General features: G+C 38.7%; 2 protein-coding genes across 4 annotated transcripts; both read right to left on the bottom strand.

Moving 5' to 3' along the window:
• Positions 1 to 1,972: 1,972 nt before the first annotated feature.
• Positions 1,973 to 16,180, bottom strand: msrb3 (methionine sulfoxide reductase B3). 3 transcript variants are annotated; one of them, XM_046872745.1, is made up of 7 exons: positions 16,033 to 16,180; positions 14,000 to 14,194; positions 10,151 to 10,259; positions 6,681 to 6,758; positions 5,918 to 5,946; positions 2,996 to 3,093; positions 1,973 to 2,855 (listed from the first exon to the last, which is right to left on the bottom strand). In XM_046872745.1, exons 2-7 carry the CDS (start codon positions 14,106 to 14,108, stop codon positions 2,682 to 2,684), a joined length of 597 nt encoding a protein of 198 aa, XP_046728701.1. In that variant the 5' UTR covers positions 14,109 to 14,194; positions 16,033 to 16,180; the 3' UTR covers positions 1,973 to 2,681. The 3 variants fall into 3 exon arrangements, with proteins under 3 accessions (XP_046728701.1, XP_046728702.1, XP_046728703.1); XM_046872746.1 differs by lacking the exon at positions 14,000 to 14,194 and adding an exon at positions 12,222 to 12,348 and having other exon boundaries at positions 16,033 to 16,161; XM_046872747.1 differs by lacking the exon at positions 16,033 to 16,180 and adding an exon at positions 12,222 to 12,348 and having other exon boundaries at positions 14,000 to 14,167.
• A 2,312-nt stretch (positions 16,181 to 18,492) lies between these two features.
• Positions 18,493 to 27,484, bottom strand: lemd3 (LEM domain containing 3). The gene is made up of 13 exons (XM_046872744.1): positions 25,992 to 27,484; positions 23,928 to 23,968; positions 22,883 to 22,952; positions 22,424 to 22,500; positions 22,197 to 22,276; positions 21,892 to 22,037; positions 21,592 to 21,693; positions 21,358 to 21,460; positions 20,853 to 21,031; positions 20,662 to 20,743; positions 20,335 to 20,440; positions 20,076 to 20,154; positions 18,493 to 19,940 (listed from the first exon to the last, which is right to left on the bottom strand). Exons 1-13 carry the CDS (start codon positions 27,424 to 27,426, stop codon positions 19,777 to 19,779), a joined length of 2,664 nt encoding a protein of 887 aa, XP_046728700.1. The 5' UTR covers positions 27,427 to 27,484; the 3' UTR covers positions 18,493 to 19,776.
• Between the last annotated feature and the right edge of the window lie 228 nt (positions 27,485 to 27,712).

The raw sequence follows: 27,712 nt of genomic DNA on the forward strand, positions 1-27,712 counted from the left end.
ACATGATTGTTTGCTTTCCGGAGGAAAGACGACATGATGTTGAAAATTGGCTTGAGAGACTCCAGCTGCCCACCCCCAAAACCTACACCCTCAGCCATAGGCCTTCCTCTACACCCTCATCCCCCAGTCTAAACACACCTGACTTGTAAATATTCTTTATTGCATTCGTAACGTAAACACTCTCAGGGCCAGACCCGTTGGACGACTTTTCCCACACTCATGGAGTAAGGGTGGCCACTCTGTTCTCTAAACAGCAGTAGAGCAGTGAGGCTGGTGAACAGGACTTACGTCACCTTGGAGAGCTCTGGAGCACTTCCAGCCACCCACCAAGTGCAGCACCACCCACCCACCCAAATAAAAGCTCTTAGGGTACCCCTCTACAGTAGTTCATTGAATAGATGTTCTCCCAATATTCTCCAATCAATAATGCACAAAAATAAAATATACTAAGGGCCTTACTGACGAGTAAGCATCAAAGCTATCTATATGCCAGTATCATTTATGTGCCTCAATTTGTATGATGTATAATTACATTCAGTACAATCAGTATCATTATAAAAATCAAAAGCAGTGAACTTGATCTTTTATGTTGACCATGAATGACAAAGGTGTTTTTTTTTTGTGTGTGTGTTTGTTGTTTTGTGGTTTTGTTTTATACAGAGACCTCATACAGGATGTCTACAGGTTCTATTCATTTTGACTGGTTTTGCAACATGCTATCAGTTCCAAGAGTGACGTCTTATGTTGGTCTCTTCGGCACGTCAGTGACACATTTAAACAGCAACCGAACAAACATTGAACTTCCATTCAAGAAAATGAAGGCTCTTTGAGGAATAGCTTCAAAGGGAAGTGAAACAAATTATAAATGTTGATACAGTTCACGCCTCCGATAGGACTGGAGTTGTGCCGTTTTTTTTGCTCAATGTGAAATTCTGAACTCAGGTAACATATCAGTTATTCATGCAAACATGAATAACTTGAGAACATGGGAAAAGTCTTAGTTTTAAATCAATCAGTGATTATTGAAATTTTCACTGATGTGGAAGTTAAAGCATATGATTTTATTGCAATATTGTAATTAATAAGAAAAGGATTTAATACCTAATTATTTGAATACTTTACATTATATCTTTTATTGTGGCCAGCCTGAGACACACCTGTGCAATAATCAGGCTGTCTAATCAGCATCTTCATATGCCACACCTGTGAGGTGGCTGGATTCCATCAGCAAAGGGGAAGTGCTCACTAACACAGATTTAGACAGATTTGTGAACAATATTTGAGAGAAATAGGCCATTTGTGTACATAGAAAGTTTGTAAAATATAAATAAATATAAATTCTTTGAGATCAGCTCATGAAATATGGGGGCAAAAACAAGTGTTGTGTTTACAATTTTGTTTAAAATATATATATATATGGGTGTAATGGTACACAAAATTCATGGTTCTGTATGTACCTTGGTGTTTAAGTCAAAGTTGTTGTTGCTGTTTTTTTTTTTAATTATTAGCAAAGTTTTTATTATTATTATTATTATTATTATTATTATTATTATTATTATCATCATCATCATCATCATCATTTGTGGACAACACTTTTTTAAACAATTTTAAATAAAATGCCTGTTCGGTTAAATATATTTTATAATATTAAATAAAAATAAAATATATACAATATATACAATTATGCAATACACTTTTTAATCATATTGATTAAATTGAGTAATCAATTAACTTGGCACAAATTAAATTGACTATATTCAGTTGAATAAATGGAAAAATGTAAATATTTAGTTAGACCCCATTTGGGTTATAAAAATATGTGTGCGTGTGTTTGTGTTAGCCGCTAGTCAATTCCATGTGTGTACTGAACCGAAAGCCCTGTACCGAAAGATTTCAGTACGAATACGTGTACCGCTACACCACCAAAATATATACATATATATGTTCGGATGAATTCACAACACATACCAAGTAGGATTCAATAATTGTTTAATCACAACTGTCAACACATTCTGTAGATCAAAACCCCCCAAAAATATTCAAGGAAAGGAGAAAAAGGCACCACAAGCAGGAAGACAAAACCCCACCCTTAAAAGTCAGGCTACATTTGTGTTCAGACTAAACATTTGTCATATGTTCCATTTTATTTCAAAGAATGCTTTGTTCTCTACTTGGTGTTTATTTTACCGCTCACAGGAGCACTTTGCATAGCATTTTCCTTAAACCTACGACCTCCTGATATCAAATATCACTTCAAAAACAACATATCGCTCTGTAAAATATACACACATATATATAGTTTATTTCTAAGCAAAAATGTTCCACTATATTTTTTTGGGAAGAAAAAAAAAAAATCTATAGTCCACAGTCTTGCTCTATCAAAAACATTGTTAAATAGCACACAGCAGATTTTCTGGAGAGATGTTTCTGGTAACATGCATCTCTGGAACATGGGGAAGTTTTATGGGTGACTGACTAGTAGAGCATATCAGTCAAGGCCATTGAACATATGCTGCTTAAATACTGCTACTGATTAGCCTGCTTGGTGGACGACGTGCCGGTCTTATTGCTAGGATCACCTGTAATGAATCAGGCTTAACCTGTATTTGGTCATTTGGAGTAAACTCTAAAAGGTTATACACCAATGTTCTAATACTTGACTGGTCTACTGTAAATTCACCTCAAAGCAGACTCTTACTAGAAGAAGATGATGATTGGCCTGTGGTACTGCTTTGCTCTGCCCCTTCAGGAGCTACATTTTTTGGCTGAAAGGCGAGTGAGGCGGAGTTTATGCAGTAACGCTTCTTAGTGGGCCGGGGGCCATCGTCAAAGAGGTGTCCCAGGTGTGCGCCACACTGAAAATATGCAAAGTTAATTTCACTTGTACGGAAGCATGTATTTGAGCGTGTTAACATTCAATTCATCAAATCCGTTTTATCCCATACATTCGATTCCTGCTATGTATCGAATGTGTTTTTGTTCATAAGTAATATACCTGACTGCAGGTAGTCTCCACTCTGTGCATGCCGTAAGAGAAATCATCCTCCAGTGTAATGGATTCCTCTTTGATCAGATCAAAAAAGGACGGCCATCCTGTAAAAAGAAAAAACGGAAAGATGTTGTGGTATGCGCTGTAAATCTGAAAATCTGTAGTGTGGTAGTGTGTGTGTTTATTTATCCTTGTATTTATTTTATTTATTTTTATTCTAACCTGTACGCGCCAACAGAATGGAATCCCCCTACTACATCTTGGCTTCTCCTTCTCTGTCTTAGCACTTGGAGTGCTTTTTGTTGACCCTGCCAAACCGCCGCTAAGCGTTTATTTTTATAACTCATTCCAGACTAGATGTTTGGCGTACCCCTTCTAAAACTTTCTTTTTTGCTTAGCGAGATCTTTGGTTGCATTGTGATTAAAGGCCAGATGAAGCAGTGGCCTTTATTAAACTTAAAGCACATATTAGCATTCTCAAGTTGTCAGGATTCGCAGATTCTAGAAGATAAAAAAAAAAAAAAAATACAGAGTCCTACAGGTTCTCAGGTTTAGCCTGACCTGAGACTACACATGGAAGAAAATTGGCACCCAGATATGTCATAGTCTCCACCGAACTTCCATGTACCCCATGCTGTTACAGGTGGTTATAGTCCAACCAAAAGCAGAGGAAAGCGAATTAAATCACAGAAGATGTCTGCCTAATCCTTGGTGTGGTAGTCTATATCTGTACCGCATGGCTTTTATAGGGAAGACTTCAGCTCTCTAAAAGGGGAGCGAATGGAAAGAGAGGCCATGCTGGCTCATGGGTGGTCCTCCTCATGGCTTATTGGGTAGCTGGAGAGTCTAAAGAAGAGGAAGCTGTGGAGCACTCGCTCTATACTGCTTTGGGAAAACACAGTCTTCTGCACAAACCTTCCACATTAATATGCAGAAATAGGAGTTAATAGACATATCTAAGTTTGGTCATATCTATATGGTGCATGTGACACATGACTTATAACTCTTGCAAGTTCTCAAGTCTTGCAGAACACTTTAAAACAATCTGAGTTTGAATTAGTCATTCATAACAGCCGCTGATTCAGAGGTTACAAAGTTAAAGTTGGCAGGAGTGTGTATGTAAAAATGAAAAATATTTGACACGGCAAGCCTTCCATTTCACCCTCTAGCTCTCGCTCCAGTCACTCTATCCTTTGGTCCGACTTGATTCAAAACAGATTAAAACTTATTTATAAAACAAAAATGGTACAGGGAAGCAGGAAAAGGAGGTCCATGTTGTTCCACCACCCCAACTTTATGCTTTTGTTCACCCCAAGTTCAATAAACAACAGCGTGTTCCTTCTTAATTGCTAAGCAGGACCATGCACTAGTAATTCTAGAGGCTTTTTCCTTTCAGCCAGCTAGACATGGGGACTGTTGAGACCATATGCTAAACATCAACAGGGGCTTATCCCAGGGATCCCATGAAGCATGAGCTCTCATTGACACAAAGGCTGCTCCAGGTTGCACAGTCGCATCATTAGCAAAAGTAGTATTATTGATGTGATCATGACAGATTCGAGGCTCATAGGAGACGACTCATTGTTGCGATGCTATCTGTGGTTAAAAGCATCAAGAAGTTCCTCACCCCCTCCCTATTCTGACGCTCCCCAATCCCAAACCCAGCATGCTACATCCACCCTCTCCCCCTTTCCTCCTCCCTAGCTAGGGAGGCAGTGCTTGGCCACAACTACAAAGCCACAAAATTCCACTCAGACACAGGAAGCTCTCGGGGGAATATAGAAATCCTATGAGTCAGAGCAGGAGAATCCCGGTGGATCGTTTCTGCACTGATCTAATGGAGCTTTATCGGTGGACTGAGCAGAGCAGTGAATGGAGCAGTGTAGCAGTGCTCTAACAAAACAGGAAATTGAGTCTATAAGAGGCTGGCCTGCAACATGGGCTGCATACAATGCAGGAGGTCTGGCTCTGGTCTCTGCATCGAAGACAGAAATCACTCGGTGCAAGGGAAAATCCTATTTTTCACTGTGGGACCACATGGTTCCTATTACAGGTTGTTTTCTGTGGGGAATTCATGCATGCTTGTAGGTTGAACAGAGACGGAATAAAAATAGCGTACATAACACCACAAGAGAAAATGTTTTGGATTGCAGAGCTGTGAGACATTAACAAACTGTTCCCAGAATAGTATTCGTATTGTGTCATGCTCTGCCACAAAAAAATCTAAACGAATTTAAAATAATATATTTTATTCGGCCTACGCCTGTGACCTTTAACACATTCTAGAGGCCTATCTAAGCTAAGACTCCATTCCAAAAATTGGTGCAACCCTCTAAGGCCTAGTTCTTGTAAACTAGACATATTAATTTTTATCCAGCGTGATAAAAAACTTGCTCGGAGTTATGCACTAATTGCAAATGAAATGGAATTGCATTGTTTGATGTGAACAAATCAAGAGCTGGGAATTTCCAGTGGATTACTAATGGCAGAAATCTAAAGTTTACTGGCGATACATTAATCTCCGAGACAGAGATAACGTTCATTAAAATAACTGGCTGGATATTTTGTGAGCTTATTAAAGTCAGTGTGGTAGCCTACTTCACACAAGTAGATTAATAAGAATGTGAACCTTTGTAGCCCACACTAAGTGCCTTATTAGACAGCAGACTGAGTACACATTCTGCCATGCAATCAACCATAAAGAGAGCAAAAGGGTCAACCTCTCCCTTCAGAGGAGTATGAGAAATAGAGTGAGCAGGGGGGGTCAGAGGTAAGTAAGTTTCTATTTCTGCATAGATAGGAACACATATTTCATTCTTAAAAGAGCAGAACTTCTATCTGACTAAACAATTAAAGCAAAAGAAAGATTCTGACATTCACTTAAAAACTATATAATAGATCAGGTTAGAGAGAAGGGTGGAAACCTACCTGAGCCCGAATCAAATTTCTTATCTGACCTACAACAAAAAAAAGTAAAAATAAAATTAGGGCTTGTAAAGTTGAACACTTTTAAGAGCTGAGCTGTCTAACAACAGGTTCAGAGGAAAAAATGATTACACCTGATGGGGAGGACTATTTTTTTTTTTCTAATGTCAAGTCATGGTCAAACGCTGAGCTCAATCTTCCATTACAAAGACAACTCTTTCTTGAGTGTTTCATTTTCTTTAATTCCCCCCCCCCCCCAAAAAAAAAAGAAAAAACCTATAAAAGTTGGAAAATATCTAGCATGCAATAAGTAGGCAATTTGTGCTCTCTGAGCACATAGTTTGGAGGATGGGAGGGAGGTATATAGGGTTTGACTGTCTCCTTTGAGAACATTGTTCCTAAGATATGGGTTAATGCAAGCCATAAATTCAGTATCCTTTGAAGCTCTCCAGTGAGCTGTGGGAAAAAGGCGACCTGGTAATGGCTCCTGGGCTGCCTTCGGACACCCTGTCAGGTAGAGTTAACCTCGTGCTTCAGCTGAGCCACTTGTGGAGAAGCCAAACCAACGAATAACACAGGGAAGAGATAGACGGTGTTGCAAGTACATCAACTAGACAAAACATCTGACAGCACTATGTTTCTGGTATCTTGTTAGCAAGCTGTGGACAGTTAAGTAAGCTCTTATCTAGCTTTAAAGTAGTATTACAGAAGTGTGATGGACAATTCTGAGAATTATTAACAATCGTTAAATAAGTGAACAACTTACATGAACAGAGGTGTACCACAGACAACACACCTGTACGTCCCCTCCTCTTTATTGTCTGTATATTCTCCACTGAATGCACTAAAATGTGAAAATAAAAAAGGCAAGTTATTTACATGTTCTGATACAGACCTACTTAATATTTGAAGATGTTTTGTACTTATTTAATCCATCTTCATTGACCTAAAATCCTTTACCATACACATGTTAATCAAACATTTTTGTGGGTTGTTAACAAACTGCATTTTGTTATTCTTGCTCAACACATATGGTTAAGAGTGTCATGAGATTCAACATGATTTATAAACAGTTTAATCTTCACCACTATGCATAAGAGGCTGATCTGTTTAAACATGGCTGGTTTAGATCAGGCAGCAGTGAGGGCGACATGCAGAGAGAGGGAATATCTAAAAGGGGAGCAGCTTGGTTTTGTAACCTCTGATCGTCTGCAAGCCGCAGGCCTCAGAAAACTCAACACCCTCACCCACACGCAGTCTCAGGGCCCGGAGCATTTTTAACATTCCTCCTGCCAATAAGCCGATAAATACTTTCCCCACGTGTGCTTTGCTGTGGCCAAACCCAACCAGAGAAGAAAAAAAATTTAACAGAGTTATGCCTTTTTCTCTGCAAACATGACATGGTTTTCAGGCTGGCATTGTCAACACACTCTCTAACCCAGACAGACCAAACAAAGACGGCAACAAGCTCAAAAGGGTCAGGACGCAACTACCCATCCAGCACTACACAAAGCTTATGTGTGACAAATCTCTGATGCATTTCATAGCCATTAATCACTAGGGTGGATCTTTCGAATATTTTTGTAGTGCTCCAAAACCAAGGGGAAGATCAACATCCAAAAGGTTTGAATAAAGAGTATAACACATACTAAAAATATCAGGGGAAAGGAGGCTTTTCATATCATTTGGACTGTAAACTATAATATTTCAGGCATCTAAAAGTGCAATGTGTAATTGGGTGTCAGGACGACAAAATATTTTTTTAACTCTTTCCCCTTAAAAAAAAAACGTATCTTTTAAGTCTCAACTTAAAACACTTTCAGATATTTTCCACTATGATTTTTTAAATGTAACTGTGTACATATCAAGCAGCTTCTCCAATTCACACCTTCGTACGTGAAAAAATTAGATAGCACATCGTACCAAAAAATTATCTGTTTCAAAAGCCAGACAATAAAATATTTACTAATCTAGTAGATTATATAGATCAAATCCAGCCTTTCAGTTTGTAAGCTGTATAAAAAAATTAAAAAATATACTATTTTATTCTAACTGTAATGATTAAATAGGTTTGTAGCAAATAAGTATGAGATTCAAGAACACCGCTTGAATCGTTATGCACAGAGAATTTCAATGCCTGTTCCCAAACTATTACTAAAATTTTAAAATATTGAAATTATGTCCTTTCCAGACATGATTAAGATTCACCTGTAGGCAATGTGCAATTATCTGGATATTTAACCAAATACAATAGAAGCACCACTCTTCAGGGAAGATGTTGCACTAGATTTTGAGAGAAGTTGTTAGTAAAGTCAGGTACTGATTCAGTGGGGCAAAAAAGTAGTCAGCCACCAATTGTGCAAGTTCTCCCACTTAAAAAGATGAGAGAGGCCTGTAATTTTCATTATAGGTACACTTTAACTATGAGAGACAAAATAATCAGTATTATCTGTCTGTTATCAGTATAAAAGACACCTGTCCACATCCTCAAACAGTCAGACTTCAAACTCCACTATGGCCAAGACCAAAGAGCTGTAAAAGGGCACCAGAAACAAAATTGTAGACCTGCACCAGGCTGGGAAGACAGAATCTGCAATAGGTTAGCAGCTTGGTGTGAAGAAATAAACTGTGGGAGCAATTATTAGAAAATGTAAGACATACAAGACCACTGATAATCTCCCTCGATCTGGGGCTACATGCAAGATCTCACCCCGTGGGGTCGAAATTAAAATGGTGAGCAAAAATCCCAGAACCACACGGGGGAACCTAGTGAATGACCTGCAGAGAGCTGGGACCAAAGTAACAAAGGCTACCATTAGTAAGACACTACGCCAACAGGAACTCAAATCCTGCAGTGCCAGATGTGTCCCCCTGCTTAAGCCAGTACATGTCCGGGCCCTTCTGAAGTTTGCTTGAGAGCATTTGGATGATCCAGAAGAGGATTGGGAGAATATCATATGGCCAGATGAAACCAAAATAGAACTTTTTGGTAAAAACTCAACTTGTCGTGTTTGGAGGAGAAAGAATGCTGAGTTGCATCCAAAGAATACTATACCTACTGTGAAGCATGGGGGTGGAAACATCATGCTTTGGGGCTGTTTTTCTGCCAAGTGACCAGGACGACTGATCCGTGTAAAGGAAAGAATGAATGGGGCCATGTATCGTTAGATTTTGAGCGAAAACCTCCTTCCATCAGCAAGGGCCTTGAAGATGAAACGTGGCTGGGTCTTTCAGCATGACAATGATCCCAAACACACCGCCCGGGCAACGAAGGAGTGGCTTCGTAAGAAGCATTTCAAGGTCCTGGAGTGGCCTAGCCAGTCTCCAGATCTCAACCCCATAGAAAATCTGAGGGAGTTGAAAATCTGTGTTGCCCAGCGACAGCCCCAAAACATCACTGCTCTAGAGGAGATCTGCATGGAGGAATGAGCCAAACTACCAGCAACAGTGTGTAAAAACCTTGTGGAGACTTACAGAAAACCTTTGATCTCTGTCATTGCCAACAAAGGGTATTGAGTATTGAGATGAACTTTTGTTATTGACCAAATACTTATTTCCACCATAATTTACAAAGAAATTCTTTAAAAATCAGACTAGGTGACTTTTGGGATTTTTTTTTTCCTCATTTCGTCTCTCATAGTTGAAGTTGTGTACCTATGATGAAAATGACAGGCCTCTCTCATCTTTTTAAGTGGGAGAACTTGCACAATTGGTGGTTGACTAAATACTTTTTTGCCCCACTGTATGAGATGATGAGGCCTGGGGTGCAGTCAGCGTTCCAATTCAATAGGGTTGAGGTCAAAACTCTATTGCAGTCATACAACGTCTTCCATTCCAACCCATGCAACGCATATATTCATAAAGTTTGCTTTGTGTAAAGGGGCATTGTCATGCTGGAACAGGTTTGAGTCTCCTTGTTCAAGTGAAGGAAAAAAGTAATGCTACCGCTTCCAAAGAGCCTATATAATTGTGTGCCTCCAACATTTTGATAACAGTTTGAAGAAGAGCCACATGTGACTGGAAGAGTCAGGTGTCCCAGAACTTTTGCCAATATAGTGCAAATCACATCAAGGTTATAGCATTATGTTCCTAATTTTCCCAATCTGAAAATTAAACCATACAAAATTCAACAAAAAAATAAACAAATAATAATGCAGCACTCTAGTATACATCTGCATACTTTAAATGTTTAATATAAAAGTCTTCAGAGGAAATAGTAAGAGAAACAAATCTCACCTCTCTGTGCCCTTTTCTTGAGTAACATGGTACTGCATAGGTGTCAAACGCTTCCTCAGCTCTTCCTGAGTGAAGCTTTTGGGCCAGGTCTTCTTGGTGCGGCATGTCCCTAAAATAGTTTGGGAAAGACGCGAATAAGTGTCCTATTGTATAGCGTGTTACAATATTTTAAAATATACTGCTGAAATTTGCACTGCAAAATAATATGCAAACCAAATGAAGCCATCATAAAGCAAATTTAATAACAACTATTTCCTGCCTAATTCCAAGCATGAGTCAGTTTTCATTGTAATGGTGTGTGGGTCACATTTATGCACACGCTCATACTTATACACAGAAGCATGCGCTCAGACATGCTTGAAATTGATAAAGCATATTAATCAGGCACACATGCTCCATTTTTGTAATCTGGGTCCTTTCTGAGCAATTTCAAATAATAATATTTTAAGTAAATGTTATAATTTATATGATCACCTAATTGAATCAATAAATGTTGACTCTTGCTTGAAAACTATACATGGGACATTGGGTCAGTGAAAAGTTATGTGCTACAGCCAAAGAACAACACCTGTTCATTACTTACAGTAAGATTTTTACCTCAGGTAAGCATTTAAACATATCAACTTTTTTTTTTTAGCTAAGGGAAATATGTACCACTACTGGCAATAGAAGCACAAGATATCTAGGATTGCAACAATAGTGACATCTAGAGGGCAAATCGAGGACTGACTTAAATACTAAGTTTAAGTAAATACTTCTTAGTTTACCAAAATATAATGGAATTACATATTTTATAATCACAAAGATCAATGTATTAATAATTTATACCCTGCTCATTATTAAGACAACTGCATAATTCAGATGAATACTACATAATCCCAATTCATATTCAGCTAATAGTAATTTAGCCCTCCTCACTAGATAAGACTACTTTCAATGTGCATGTGAGGCCCATGGCGGTGGTTAAACACCGCTGTGTTCTTTTCAGTGCTCCTGCTTTGGTGAAGGCCATGTGCTGGAAGACTGGATCCCCTGTCACTTATGCTATGTGGAGAATTCCTCCCCACAAGATTGAAACCATGTGAAAGGAGGAAATAATGGGGTCTTTAAAGGGTCTTATTGGTGAATGGGCTGCATTGAACAGTCTCTCTCCTACCCATGAGTACGAATTTACTTTTGACACAAATGAGAGAAGAGAAGAGAAGAGAAGAGAAGAGAAGAGAAGAGAAGAGAAGAGAAGAGAAGAGAAGAGAAGAGAAGAGAAGAGCCCTCCTTACAGAGCACCAAATATTCTCATAGAAAGAGGAGGACTTCTGGATCCTATTATACATACAGACCTACTCACACAGAAAGGGAAAGTGTGTGTGTGTGTGTGTGTGTGTGTGTGTGTGTGTGTGTGTGTGTGTGTGTGTGTGTGTGTGTGTGTGTGTGTGTGAAAGAAGGAGGAATAGCTTTTAGAAACAAAAACTTGAGACTATATCAAAATAAGATGTAAAATTTGCTCGCTGACATTCTCCAGCACATTTTCCCCCAAATGTTAAATATATAAATATATGAACTATAATTATTTCTACACAACCTGCTTCAGTACCACAAACAAATAACACAACCATTTGAAGCTCAGCTGTGCATGCAAGCTTAAAAGGTAGTTAAAAGAAAATGTTAGATGTTAATCCATGAACAAGTGAAGAATCTAGTCTAGGAAAGAGAATATGAAATCTGGCAACAAGGGGTTGTCAAATACAGAAAAAGCACCCCATTACCACCCCCTCACTTTTTCTTTTTTTAAACTGGTAGATATTTTCATGTGCCGTTTTTCCAATTAGCAGGTATCCATTAATCACGTCAGACATTAGAGCTTCACACGGAAATCCATTTTGGAATACCAGAAATGCTAGACTGGCACGAAAACACGCGGTGGCTTTTCCCGTAAGTGACGTTACCGTGTACCCCTTGCGCACACAAAAACTCACAAGTGCGCACACAGAGGAAAAAGCATGTTAGACCTCGCAGAGGCTGAGCACGCTAAACACACTGCACACACTGCAAACACACACAGCTTCCAGTAGACCTGAGGGAAGCCCGCAGGCCTTGAGTTTAACAGGTTGGCTTTTGGTCACCAAATGCAGAAGATTGAACCCAGACATGGATGCCGCTACCACGGTGGACGCTGTGGCAGGACGAACAGCAGGCTTAGGCTAGAAAACAAAACAAAGGCAGGGTACGGGATGGACAGACAAATAAAACACAAGTCAGCGGTGTCAGTCACACAGTCAGATAAATAGCAGAGAGGTCAACCTTAGGGTAGTCTCAACCCCAGATGCTTCTTACATCATGGACAAAAGAAATTTGGTGTATCTTTTGTACACTTTTCCAGCCACAACCATCAGGATAAGTTTTCAGTCTGCTATCTGTAAATATTTTTAAAAACGATTTGGATGCTCGACTAAAAATGGTATGCACTCTTTAAAAGTACATTAAAGATATTTTTACTGACAGGCTATGAAAGTATTGTCTGTGATTGGTCATCTGTCCTGTCAGTCAAACTGTCACATACAGACTTGATGATGAAGCTGGATGTCTGGCTTGTGAGACTAATCCTAAAATGACCAACATCTTTCATGCAGGGCAAAGACCTTTGTCGAGAGAAAATGATGAGGAAAAAGTAAGTAAGTGGTGTGAGCAGAAGATGAAATCAACCCAATCTAAACTGAAACCTTGCAGATAAGGAGATGCATTTTCTGGACAATCAACACTTCGGAGTATTTACAATGGAGGATAAAAAAAAAGTACATAAACAATTAACAAATCAGTTCATTCATCGATTCATCTATACCACTTTTCCTCATCATAGGGTGTCTGGAAGCCTATCCCAGAAAACCTGGGGGGCAAGGTGTGGGATACCCTGGACATCTAGACAATTTAGCTGGACAAAGTGCCAATCAGCCTACAACAATTGTCCTTGACCTGAAACCCTTGAACCATGGGGAGAACATGCAAATTCCACTAACATAATACAGGGGCATTAAATGAACCCCTGACCCTAAAGGAAAGATGTTTATTTAATAGACAGACAAATAGACAAACAAACAAACAAACATGAATGATTTTCTTGTATATGATGAAGTCTTGAAAACAGAAATGCATGTTTTTTAAACTGTTTTCCAGTTTAAAAAAAATAAAAAAATAAAAAAAATGGTATCTGAAAAATATGGTATCCAATACAGTATTGCATTGTACACAGAAAAATAAAAGCAAATACTAAAAGATTTATCAAAAGATACAGATCTAGAGATAAACAATTAAAAAAATAAAACCAACATTTTCCTGGCAAACAATATACTTTTGAGAATAAAAATAAACAAAAAAATACATACTATTTTACATGTGAGAGATCATTTAAAATGTTAAGGGTTGTACAGACTCCAAATAAACAAAAGAGACTCTGGGTAAAGCACTCTGGGAAGACATCTAAGCTTATGTGTAAAATTCCTGGCCATTGTCAAATCAGTGGCTCTTCTGGCTGTAGCACATGATAAACTCTCAGTGAACTTTGGATGACAGGAAGTGAACTAGCCTAAACACTGTCTGATAACCTGGACAATGTTACCTAGAAGTTACCTATTTTGTTTGATTTGTGGCAAAAGCATCAATCAGTTAACCTTCAATGGCCAAAGTGTGGCCAAATGCAGTGTGTATAATTACATGTGGCATTGTATGTAATGACACATTAGGAAATGATCTGCTTGGTCTTAAATGAACATACATAATATTTGAATACAGGAATCCTCCCTCTCATTTGATATCTCCATCAACTAGTCATAGAAAGATATTTTCAAGTTACAGTACCTAGAGAATTGAGTAGGTTGACCTTTGGAAGTCGGCCAACATTCACAGTGGACCTGAAGTATGGGAGAGTGGCCACCGAAGCCAAAGTGCAGAGGTGACGGCACGCCATTGCATCTATAGCGCAGTGAATTCAAGTGGAGTGCAGCTACAAGGAAGAGGAGTGGGCCAGGGTCTTTCAGCACAAGGCAGGTGACACTACAGAATCGAACAATTGCAGTGTCATAATGGTTAAAAAAAAAAGAAGGTTGTTCTGGAATCTAACTTAGCAGGCTTCACTACACCAGTGCAAAATAGACTAATAAAAGCTTACCACTGGGAATAGGAAGCACAATGTAAAAGAGGGTAGAATTTGTGTGAACGGAGGTCCATCTAGTGGTCAAACTGGTGATACGGTGACAGGGAAGAGGATCATCTACTGAGCTAATGACTTGAATAATTCATCTAATGATTGTTCAAGTGCAACATTAAAAGTGAAAAGTAGCTTTTATTTATTCAGGTAGACCCACAGTTAACAGATTACAAATAGGTTACAGTTATTTCAAATGAAACATTTAATCAGTTGTTAAAAAAATCCAATTTACTCCTTTGCTATTTCAAAATGACAGTCAGATGAGCCTTCATAGACATGTAAATGATTTATTGGAGTTTAGTAAGGCCACATTTAAAAATACACAACCATGAGCTCTTAGCGCAAGTTATAATTAGCTTGGTTCTACACTGAACCTTGTGTATATTTAGCAGTGATGTTTTGTTGTTTTTTTTTTGTTTTGTTTTGGTTTTTCCTGTCAGGCCAAACTAATAAAATGATCATCCTTTAAAAAATAAAAAACAAGTAATAGTGTGACTGCCATGTACTTTAAAAGTCAAATTCATAGTTCATTATCCAAAGAGTTTCTCATGCATTTTTTCTGCACAGATGCTGAGTCACTGTGGCTTCAAAGTCGAGACTTTCAGTGTCAAGAAGAAAACCAGTTAAAAGTCAAAGCAATAGCATGGTCCAATACAAGATGATCTTTATTTCCACTGTAATGGAAAACTGTGAAACTGGCTGTAATTACGATCCAGACGTGAGCAAGCAAGAAGGGTGGGTTTGAAATTCTGGTAACATTTCATTGCTCCTGAAATGTCAAATGACCTTATAAGGCTGGAGAGAGAGACAGACGGACATTATGTAAACTCAGGAGCTACTGGTTTTTTTTTTTTTTTGCATCCAAGTGGATTTGGACATTCCTGCATTAGGGATGTAACCTGGTATTGAGTGTCATTATAAAAAAGGTATGAAAAGTCTGGTAGAAAATGGAAAAATCTTGCTTGACCTGTTCAGCTACCAGCTAGCAAGCTGATATATATGAATAAACCACAGATGATGTTACATGACAAGGTAGACTTGTACGGCAAATAGAAAACCTCAAATTGAAGTAATGAAGAAGCTGGACAATAACTTACCAGCTGGTAAGGATGAGCTGCCAGCTCGACCAGCTCGGCCTGTGTTTTGGTAGCTGGTCAGACAGAACTCTTTTTCTCAACAGTGCTTTTGTATATCATTGTTTTACATTATATTACATACAAACTGTACACTTACATATGATGTTCAAAGAACATTAAATTAATACATGTCCTTGTAGTACATGTTTCTCATAATAATCTAAACCATTTACAAAAAATTGCTCAAAGTCAGTTCACAAAGAAAACACCATCTGACCCATATCTATTACCGTTAGCAAGTTACTATAGCAACAACTGTTCACAGACACTGCACGCGCAGTTAGCCAAGTAGTCAAGTTAGCTAGCAGGCTAACTAGCAAGTGTTGCCTATGAGACCTCTGGCAGAAGGTTAGCCAGCTATAATTAGTCATAAGTGACAGCAAGAAATAAATAATAAATCAATAGATGTCAGGTGCTCTCCTAAAGGACGTCAACTGCGGTGACAACACGAGCAAAAAGATACTAATTGATTCCTGTGGCTAAGCTAACTAGCTTTAAAAAAAAGAAAAGACACGCGAATATTTAATAATAAATGGTAAATAACTCACCAGTAAAAAGTAAAGCAGTCAGCGGCAGGGAGAGTGCGAGAAGGCAGAGTGCGAGCCGGAGCTACATGGGGTTTGACAGCAGAGGCAGCGCTGTGGACTTGTTCGGTAATGACAAGTGCATTGTGGGAAATTCCTTCCGACCCTCCTGTCATCTCCAAATATGAGCAAATACACGGCGCGCGCACACACACACACACGCAAGGGTGAATGACATTTAGGGAGGAAACCGGAAAGCTCAGTTTTTTTCAGTAATATATCGGACCGGAATAGTAATCAAACATGTTTCCATTTTACACAAATTAATGTAACACCTTCAGTGTTTTTTCTTTATTTGTAGTATTTTCTACATTATACATTAATACTAAAGATATCTAAACTATGAAAAAACATATATGGAATTATAAAGTGAAACAAACACGTGTTATAAAACATACAAACTACGTTGTATAGTTTCAATTTTTTAAAATACCTAGCTTTTCTTTGAGATCTTTGCACACATTTGATATTCTCTCACGAGCCTCATAAGGTAGTCACCTGGAATAGTTTTCCAACAATCTCACGAATTTCCCCAGAGGTGTTGAGTGATTGTTGGATGCTTTTCCTTTACTCCATCAACTCATCCCAAGCCATCTCAACTGGATTTAGATTGAGTAATTGTGGCAACCAGGTCATCTAATGAAGTGGTCTATCACGCCCCTTCTTGAACAAAGTGTTTACACTAACAAGAGGTATGTTTGGAGTCATTTTCCTGTTTGAACACAAATGATTTCCCCATTAAGTGCAAAGCAGTTGTGATGACATGTTGCTGCAAAAAGCTGTGGTAGCCATGCTGGTTAAATGTGCACCTTAATTTTAACTAGATCACCAACAGGGTCACCAGCAAACTACTTGACTACCTCGTGAATCTTATGAAATAATGCATTTACCAAGCTGTCACCAAAGCAGAATGTAGCTACTTTGGACAATGTAAAATATATTCACTGGTTATTTAACACTTGTTTGTTTACTACATAATTCCCTAAATGTTCTTTCATAGTTTGAATATGTTCAGTGTTAATGTACAGTGGTTAAAATAATGAATAAAAAGAGATTTACAAACACATGTAGGTTGGTAGTATTAAGGGTGATCCCTTCAAACATAATTTCACATTATTAGACTTTTCTATCTAGGACATTGTCTTCTGTAGTAATCAGTATCTTGCTATGAATCATTAATGGAAAGATACACCTAATTGCTTAATAGTTGCTGTTGGTGTAGGTTACTTGTTGCTTTGTTAGCCTTTTGATGGACAGTCATATGGGAGTCGTTGATCCTGATCTACATTAATATCTCATTCATAAAGTATTACTAAATAATCACACCTCTGAAGCTGTACAACTAAATGGATTAACCAGAAGATCTGCAGCGAAACACTTTTCAATCTCAAAACCATTATTAATCAACATTCCCAGGTATTAGGCAACAAACACTTCAAATTAAAAACCCCTAATAAACCTTTAATTAGAGCAGGTTTAACAAGTGACAAATTACATTAAAACAATCTGAAGCTTTAAAAAGCCTGGATCATTTGTTCAATTTCCCCTCTGGCTTGCAGGTCAGGGATCTTGGTCAGAACCATACAAGGTGCTGTGACTGCTGCTGCATATTACTTTGTACAGCTAAAAATGTACAGTGTACAGAAAGTACATTATAGAGAAGGGAAAAAAGAAGTAAAAACAAACAGAATCAACAATGGAGATGCAAACCAGGCACCATTTTGAGTGCCACACCAAACCAAAATTACAATCAATTTGCAGCCTGCACAGAAACAAGGAATAAGACAGAGAGTAACAGGTAAACTGGCAACACTGGGCTGTGGACACAAAGCAAATTACACTGAGAACAAGCACAGTAACACTTTTCTTCTGCATTTCTCATATGGCAGCTTTGAAAAGATCAGTAAAGTAAAATAGATCAAACCCTACACTCAAATTAAAAAAATTATTCATGCATGGGTTGGGAAATTAAGTGTGTAACCATGATGATCTTGCTGATGGCATTTATATTAACATGAGTTACAGTTGAATCAAAATCACATGGCATGGTCACTTTTCTAAATGTACATAAATGTACAAAATATTCCAGATTGTTAACATTTTATAAAGATCACTGTAAATACATTCCCAAGTGCAGTGCCAGTCCCTAAAACAGCACAAATTTAAGGCACAATTTGGTTATTTGCTGCAGAAGGAAGTGCGCCATGTTTTTGTGCATTGCTTTTCTATCTTGCTGCAAATACTCCACTTTATCTGCACTGCATTATTATAGAAATAATGTGGATGTTTTATTTTTTATTAGGGATTAATCATGTAACTGCTTAATCAAATGATCTACTGTCAGCAATTATGATGTAGCAAAGTAATTAAAACTTGTGTGCTGACTGAATTTATCTGACCCTTGGTAATTAATTCTGGACACTATTTCTTACAAACTTACACTTTATTAATCTCAAATGAACCCACACCTTATTTGAACAAAACATGGCATGCCTTTTGTAATTCAGCATGACTTATTGTCCCTCTCTCAAAGGACTATGACACAGAATGGGCAAAGAAGTGTGTAAATAGTGACAAACTCATTCACTTGACCAGATTTGCTGATACTGTTCATGTGGAATACTTGAGTTTTGGCTGTGCACTAAATCACTTTGGTGGCCAGAGGATATCTGTGGGTGAGGGGAAAATGTCAAAACCATCAAACTGTATCAATCATAATGAAAATGTATAACTTTCAAAATATAAAGAAAATAATAATAGTAATAATACATTAGAGTACAATGGAATACAATCAAAATGGCAAAACTGAGGTGAAAAAATGCATGAAATTGGAATAACACGCATAAATTACTCTGCACATGTCAAAACCAAGTGGGTTATATAAAATGACTGTGTGGTCACAGCATCCCCGAAGACACATTTTTCTTATTTGTTGTTTAAAAAAAAAAAAAAATTAGAGCTTATGACAATCTGCAGTTTCATACAGACATATTTCAACCACCACCATTCAACAAATATTTACAGCACTCTTTTTAGAGTGTGTGCATGCCATTGTTTTGGACTAAAAACTACAAGGAAAAATGAAATACATAAAGTTAAAAAGGTCTTCCGGGGAAATAAACATCCATGTTATATGATACAATTTAAAGCATAAATATAGGGATATTGGAACCAGCACATGCAGCAATGTATAGCCCAATAGAACTCCTTTTGACCAAGTAAACTTCAGACAAAAAAAATTCAAAAGAGAGACAAGATTACAACCACAGACAGCAGCTTCAGTTATCTCTCATCCTCAAATCTGAAAAGTTGAATAAATTGGAAGCCATGATTCTTTGTTAAATCAATAGCCAGTCTATTACAAAAACCAAAGAAAAAAAAGAAAAGGAAAAGCATAATAGATAGTGTGTCCATTGCACCAACATTTGAGAGGAGGGATATGCATGACTAGCTGTCCTAAGCAAAGCTCTGGCAACTCCCAACATGTTCCTTGTGCACAGCTCTCCTCTTTAGCTTCAACTCCACACAAAAAAAAAAAAAAAAAAAAAAAAAAATACCCGGACAGCATTGCTGCAAACTTTAGACCTGCTTACAAAGGACCACCACAGGAAAAAGCTCCTGAGCATGGCTCCAAATGCAGGGAGGAGCCAGATATGGAGAAGAAGAAATGTAAAAGAGGGACAGAGCACAAGAGGACATGGTTAAGACTCAGGAGAAGCTCAGGAAACTGGATGTGCTGGTTCGCTGGTGTAGCCGGGCCATTGTGTTCATGTTGGAGCTGGACGGTTTCAGAGGCGTGTTACAGCCCAGGGCCTGTGGGAAACGCTGGTGGTAGCGGTCAAGACGTAGGTACTTAACAGTCACCAGCTTTCCTGGAACAGAAGGCAGAAGAGGTCAGGAGCTCGATAAATCACAACAGCAGTTTGTAAATAAGCATGAGATCAATGTAAACTGTGATGCCTTGGTCTATTCCACTCCCATCTATCACAATTGTTAAATGCATTTACCATCAAACCAAGAGCCATGCAGTGCCTTGAAAGCTTTTCCAGAGTGCTCAGCTGAAAGGCACTTCACATACACACAGCCCTGTAAGGACAGAAAAACAGGATGACAATAATGAAATATTTTACAAGACCAACACAGATTTCGACATGAATTTGTAGTTTGAGTGCTTTCATTGTGCCTTTTCCAACATGCTGTCACAACATGCTGGTGGGAAAAGACTCAGGTGACAGAATTCAGCAGTGAAAAGGAAGAAAAACCCACCTCTCGTGAATTCTTATCAACAGCAATATGGACGATCCCATCATTATCGCTGCATTTCTCCAAAATGGCTTCTTGAATGGCAAGATGCCAGTTTTCCCCCACCTCCCTAACAAACAATAGAAAACTGGGTGTTCTGAAAAAACTCTTCTTTAAAAGGTACACAATCTAACATGTTAAACTGACCTGTCAAACTTGTTTATGCGATCGTAAGCATTTAAAATCCACTAAATATGAAACCTACCATAATCTTTAAGGCTTTTTAAATATGCATTGCATTTATTTCTTGGCTCTGTTAACAAACACAAAGCTGATACAGTCAGAACTTACATTACAGGGTCAAACATGTTGCGAATTTTCAGACATGGTGTTAAGCTGTTTGGTGGCGAATTCCTTCGATCCAAAGGAAACGCTGTGAGAAACAACATGCACAGTGTTACATTTAAAAACAAGTAAACGTCTCACATACACAGTGTGACTGAAAACATTATTGATGCCATAGCACCAACAAGGAGCATTACCTTTTCCCTGCCATACTTTAGAGGGCATATTGCACATCTTGTCAGAAGACAAGGAAGGCTGAAGCCACCGCCACACCTGGAAATCAGCTCCACCAATCCTCTGTGTTTCAGTCCGTATGCGGGACTCATTTGCAGAGAGGAAATTCACAGCTTTTTCCCAAACTCTCTTCATCTTCTTCCTGACATTTAAATCAAACCCACAAAAAAGTATTATTATATTATACAATATTATTATACTCTATGAATCTAAATTATATACATTAAAAAAAGGGGAAAACATTTGCTTTTTATTTCACCCTTACTCAAAATTCAAAACTTTGAAAATTGTATCAACGGTAGACTATGGTGTATAAATCTGTAAAGAACTAAAGTAAGTCCATACAGACCAATACAGTCTAAACCTAAAACTTAGTTGTTTCTAAACAACTGACCAATGACCAATCAATTTTCTGCTCACAAGCTTTGCATTGTGTAAAAATTCCAGCCAAACAGTAAAAATTCCCACCTGTCCTGCGGCTCAACAAGAGAGTCCCGCACGTGTGGAATAGGCAGATAACACTGCAGCTCCTTATTCTCCTGGCAAGCTTCGTTGTGACTTCTCAAGACATCTGCAAACACAGAAATGCAGCTTTTACACACTCGTCTCGTTTCACCACTCCTCTATAAAAATCAGGCGCAGGTTCATTAAGGCAGAACAAACTGCAGCTGGGAAAAAATAAAATAAAAATGGCATCAGTACCTATGATTTTCTCCACCATGTCATACATCTGCCTGGTCTCATCCTCCTCCTTCCTCCATCGGTACTTCACGTAACGAATTACGCCGTATACAATGCCAATTCCTTTGGGGATGCAGGAAGCAGACAGAGCTTAGGCAAAGCTGAAGAAAGGGTGGGGTTGGATTTGCATAGAAATGGTCTGAAAAACGAGAGCTGTTTGCTTTTACATTTAACTAAACCAGCCCGAATCTTACACTTGTGTTTAATAAATCAAGCTTCAATTCTGTGTATAAAATGAAACTCTAATTTTGAGAGATGTACCAGCAAGAATGAGAAGTACTCTGTAGATCACAGTGAAGAAGGCTCGTCGCAAACGGCAAACGAAGGACATGCGAGGGTGAGTGGACTCCAGACGAGCTATGTCAGACATGTCTTCCACTAGTTGCATAGGGTCATCTGCAATCAACCTGTAGGACCAGCAGCAAGGGAACAAATGGAAATACATTATTTTTAGTTGAACACGCTGTAATTAGACATAGCAGCAATGTCATTAAAAAATGTCCTCATTAGTTTAAGAAACTCCAAGTGGAAAATCTACTGAAAATTAAACTACTGGTTCACGTTACCTTATACCAGAAATCTCTCCGGTGACAATGATCCACTCCATGGCTGTTTCTATCCAGCCGTCATAGCTTATATTTTGCATCTAAATAAAGAAAAACATGGATATGACTGAATACATGTTATCAAATACTAACACACAGTAAATGTAACAGCGGAAAAAGTTGTTTATTTTTCCGTCATGACTGATATTATAGCAGTAATCACCACCAGTGAGGTATAACTCGAATACCTTTAGATACGCTGTAGCCTCAGAAAAGGAGACACTTCTGTTTAATGGATCGTTGAGATCTTTGCAGTCATGTTCACCTGGAAGAAATATTGAATGGAAATGTTATTGAAGATTAAGGCTAGCTGATAGGACAATTAAATACTCTGATTAAGCACAAAATACACTTTTTTGGGAGTACTGACATTCTCAGTACTTTGAGTAGCAAGTTCAATTATCTTTGACGTTTGGGCATCTAGTTTACTGTCATGTTGATTTTTTTTTTCCTTCTAAAAGCACCAGGAAAACAAAGTGCATGATTGTATTAATTAGGTTTTAATTTAGGTTTTGTAATAATGAAGATCTTGTGAGCCACATCGTTATTTTTTTTTTTAGGTTTTTTCAAAAATGTTGATATTTCAATGGCTACATCCACATTTCTCTGCATCTCCAAATCATTATTGTTTTGAAATTTATATTCACCTGCAGTATTAGCCAGATGCTCATGTAGATGGAGTAGAAGACTGAGAATGGTGTCTTTCTCCGTGTGGTTCTAGAAACAAAAAAGGCGAACATGTTTTTAAATGGAAACAGAATCATTGCAGCTCGACCTGTTCTACCACTTGATGTGGTGAGCCCATTAAAACATGAAAAAAAAAAACATCATTCAATCACGTGAGGAGGAAGAAAAGACTTTTTAAAAGTAATACTGAAACTAGGATAGACGTGCCTTTAACGTGCCCTCTAGAAGTATCTACTATTTTAAAACAAACAAACAAAACAAACATTACTTTCAACAAAATAAAAACGCACATAAAATCTACTATTTATATATTTATACTATAACATTTTATATCAAAACTATGCTTGGTGCAAAAATATTTTGGACACCATCTGCCACACTATATTAGAGTAAATATGAACATGACTTTCAGCTTTAATTGAAAAACATTTGCATTCAATTAAGTAAACTTTTTTTTGGTTTTTATTGCAGCACTTTAAACTTATCCAGAAATAGATGACCACATATAACAGTAATTTGACAATTATACTCTTATTATTTGACACAGATAGGCAGATACAAAAACAAGTTAATTTGAGAGATGTCTGCATTTGGAATCTGCTGTTTTGGGATGCCTACAAAGCAAATGCAATAAGGAAATCTATAATCACATTAAAACTACAATCAATTAATTAACATTAGAAAGTTTGCTTCTGTCAGGTGTTTAGGACTTGGGCTTTAAATTAAGCTTTTACTGAGAAACCCAAACATACAATTAAATCAATAAGAAAACTCACAGTTACAATATTTTCCACTGACCATCTCTATCACTACACTTTAATTTTAAACCTTGTGGTAAAAGCTGAAGGACATCCACATGCACAATTAAAAAAATAAACAGATATAAGTTTGAAATGTTGTGCATAAAGAACAGACTCCAAAATAACAAAAAAAAATCTTCAGAAATTTCTAAACAACAATGCACACCATTCTCAATGTAAGAGATAATGTAATAAAGTTACTTACATATGTTTGATCAAAGGTTGCACCAAATGGGTGGCTTCTGCCTGCAAAAGGGAAAAACCAGAGCAGCAAAAGGAAGTTTAATTTCAGAGTAGAGTAGAAGAGAGAATTACATCCCACTGCATTTCCTACTATGACACACAATCGGCATATGCACAAACGATGGGTCTCCAATTACTCCGGGTACTTAATTATTTTCCACAGTACATAGCTCTAGTTAGGTACAAACAAATAAAGTCATATCACGTTATTCAGCATGGTATTTTGAATATCCCTTACATATAGTATCCCTCTACCATAAACAGCTGGCTTAATACTATTTTTAAAAACATTAATAAATCAGTTCCTCCAAAACATCTGTTAGCACGGTCACGCTGTACATCAAAGCTAAAAAGCTTCATCTGTTTCACATGGAAATACATTGCGCTGTAGAAGAAAAACAAACAACAAAAAAAAAAATGTTACACACCGACTTTAATGGTACAGCAAAATGGCATAATTACTATTTTAGAATAAAAGACAAATGATGCAACACTATGTCTCTATGTGTCTGCCAAGATTACATATATCCAAAACCAGAAAAAAGAGAAAAAAAAACTTAAATGGTGCTGGATATACAATCAGACAGTCAGCAAACAGAGTCGGGCACTGTAGTTGTGACCACAGACCTCCAGCATCTCTGGAGAGACAAGTAATTAGTCTGCCTTAGCTTGTCTGTGACCTAGATGTCTGTCTGCCACTCGCTCTTTAGTCCAGACTCTCCCTGGGCACACTGCACACTTAAGCTCTCAATAAAAGGCGCTAGCTTCCTCAGACATAGCTGAGCTACTAATTAAACAAACAAAAACACCCCACACACATCAGTGTTTCCCTCAGGATTAAAGGTCTTGTTAATTAGTTAATGAGTTAAACAAAAGAAACAGTGACGTTTTAACTCTAAGAACAAGACCGAAACACTGCTAAAAATATTTTGTATCCGGGTTAATGAGCAAATAAGTTTATTCAACCAGTAAAAGAAAATAAACCCTACTGAAGTTGCATGTTTCAATAGAACACCCCTCACAATCTATAGTGTATCTATGACGTGATTCCACAACCTGCTGTACTACACACCTTGGCCAAGGTTAGGTCTGATTAATTTTTTTTTCCTTAAACATCTTAATTAATCCGTACAAATTACACACCATCTTTTCCTTATCGGGAACATACAAGTGTGAAAACACTGACAAAAACAGAGCAAAACCAACCAAAAGTGTCAGATTTCATGAGAAGAGATTTGGTTTTGTAGTCATAGTGTAAATGAGAACACTAGCAAGTGGGTGAAAATAGGCAAAATATAATAGGGAAAAATCACAGTAAGCAAACACTAGGTGCTGATGGTAGTGGGTCAGTATGTAAAGGTGCACAGAACTGAAACATCTCTGCATGATGGTAGTTTCAGTGTTGTTCTGTTTCAGGGGATCAGCAGGAGAGCAAGAGCGACATGTCACTTCCTGTCTGGTAATGGGAGCGACGGCACTTTTAACCAAACAGTTCTTGAGTTTTACTCAGATGTATTTGTGCCCCTTTTGAGTCATGTCAACAAGCCACTGATCAGACCCACTTTTGCACAAATGGATGTAATATTAATATTTATGACGTTAAATATTTAACTTTTTGAAATAAATATTGAATGAAACGCCTAAAAGGGCTCACCATCATATGGGTTCTATGTTTTCTTGCACATCCAAAGAAAAATTTAATAAAATGATGCATATCATGTAGTGTGAAAATGCACGGGCGGTGTTGTAATACAACAAACAACTAGTTTCGGTAACACAATATATCAGCATGTATAATTTTGAAGTAAAGAGAGGAATGCAGACATCAGGGTCGGGACTGTGAGCCTGAACACACTCAGTATGAATTCAGTCTCAACAAACCTCAAAGTTTTCAACAGCAGTCATGGTACAATAAACAAGATATTAGTAATCAAGTTCAGTGGGATGCCTCTTAGAGAACAAATAGATTTTTGGAAATTATTTAAGTAAATTATTTAATCCCCTCTGTAAATGTACGTGTACTTACCAGTAACTGCGTCTGAAGGTACAGAGCCCCGCATTCGGAGGTACATGAGGCCGAGCAGCAGGAAGAAGAGGCAGGCGGCGGTCAGAAGGAACATGGACAGGTAGTGAGCGCTGAAGCTACCGGTGGAGGACACCTCATCCCGTTTAAACTGCTCCAGCAGCTCATCCTCTGGCCCCGCAGCCTTTCGTTTGTGGCTGTAGTTATGGTTGGAGCTGGTGTGGTTCGAGTTGTTGAAGGCGTAAGTGGAGGTCAGACTGTTATAGGTGGAAAAACGAGGTCTGAGTGCCGAGCTGAAGCTACCGCTGCTTGTGGGGGCCTCCCCGTCGGGTTTGCTGCTGCTGCTCTCCTCGCCGTTCACACTCGTGAAGCGGGAATTTTTCACATAGCCACCGGTCAACTCGGCTGTTTCTCCGTCGTCCTCCCCCCACTCACTCGCCATGTCTAGACCGGCAGTGCCAGACTTGGTGTCTGCCACCTTTTCCCGGACGCGTTTCGAATCCCAGACGCTTTTGTAAGGAGTGGACGTGAACTTCGACACACTCCGTCTGGAAAGCAGACGGCGCTCGCGTCGGCGCTCTGGTTCCTCCTCTTCCTCGTCTTCCTCTTCGTCAGAATCAGAATAATCCCCAGACAGCTTGTTGTTGTTGTAAGACCCTTTACTACCGTTTAGAGTCGTCCCGGTCCTCTCAGTATCCTCAAGATTATCCGTGTCCTCCGGTTCGCAGTTATCATCCTTATCCTCATCCTCCTCCACGTCGCGATGCGAGCTTGATCTCCCCCTGTCTGTCCACCACGGGGACCCTAAAGTGCTTCTTCTGCTCTCCGAAAGTCCGAGGTGGTATTTGGTGTTACTGTTTAAACCGAGAGTAGTTCTGCGAGCACCGGAGGCGGGAGACTCCTGTGTAGGCCTTATCGAGAGCAGCGCCGAGCCTCGGTCTCTCCTGGCGCCTCTGTGGTTCGGGCCTCCCTTTTTCTGCGGCGCCTCCGCGTCCGACTCGTCCGAGCTAAATCCCAGGACAAACTTTCCGGTCCTGTCCGCTCGTTTTTCCACCAGAATTGGCCGAGCACCGGGGCTTCGTGTCGAGTTCACGTGAATGGCGTCAATGGCAGTCGGTCGAGCGCGGAACGCCGCGGCTCCCGCCGCTGTGTGGCCGTTATTACCGCCGCCGCTACTGGCGTTACTGCTGTTGTTGACGCTGCTGCCGTTTCTCCCCTTCACGCCCCTGGAACGCTGCTGCTGCTCCTCGCGTAGCTTTTTGAGCTTTTTTACGTACACGGGCCGCGTATTCTCCGTGACCGGGCCCGGGGTGAAGCCGAGGCGCTTTAACTCAGAGAAAAGCTCCTCGTCCGTGAGCTGCACGGACGCCATCTTTGCACAAAAGTCGCACTGAGAGCGCCACCGGAAATGACGTACAAGTACTGTAAGAGAGCACATACAGCAGCGTGGTTATGAACTAACAGAGTAACTCTCTTCTCAAGGAGCGATTTTACAATTAAATCAATAAAATGTGTTTTATTTTTATTGTGTTTAGTGTGATCATATTAGATACACGTCTGTTTGTACACAAATAAAATATATATTATGGGTTTTAATGCAGTAATTTGAGTTCACCTGTTTTAATTTATTATATTATATTAAATATATATATAACATTTCTGACGCCACAATTTAATCCAAAAATCAATTAAAATTTTTAATTATTAAAATCAATATTTCAGTA

Source organism: Silurus meridionalis, chromosome 18, assembly GCF_014805685.1.
Source record: "Silurus meridionalis isolate SWU-2019-XX chromosome 18, ASM1480568v1, whole genome shotgun sequence".
NCBI classification, from domain to species: Eukaryota; Metazoa; Chordata; class Actinopteri; order Siluriformes; family Siluridae; genus Silurus; species Silurus meridionalis.

What these genes read in the sequence shown, in the direction of transcription:
- msrb3 (XM_046872745.1), bottom strand. Translation starts at nt 14,108, where the DNA reads ATGGCGTGCCGTCACCTCTGCACTTTGGCTTCGGTGGCCACTCTCCCA. An exon ending in TGTGGTACACCTCTGTTCAT is followed by an intron (nt 5,947 to 6,680) that starts GTAAGTTGTTCA and finishes TTTTTGTTGTAG; the next exon opens with GTCAGATAAGAAATTTGATT. An exon ending in GAAATTTGATTCGGGCTCAG is followed by an intron (nt 3,094 to 5,917) that starts GTAGGTTTCCAC and finishes TTCTTTTTACAG; the next exon opens with GATGGCCGTCCTTTTTTGAT.
- lemd3 (XM_046872744.1), bottom strand. Translation starts at nt 27,426, where the DNA reads ATGTGCTCTCTTACAGTACTTGTACGTCATTTCCGGTGGCGCTCTCAG. An exon ending in GCATCTGGCTAATACTGCAG is followed by an intron (nt 22,501 to 22,882) that starts GTGAATATAAAT and finishes TATTTCTTCCAG; the next exon opens with GTGAACATGACTGCAAAGAT. An exon ending in AGGCTACAGCGTATCTAAAG is followed by an intron (nt 22,277 to 22,423) that starts GTATTCGAGTTA and finishes TTCTTTATTTAG; the next exon opens with ATGCAAAATATAAGCTATGA.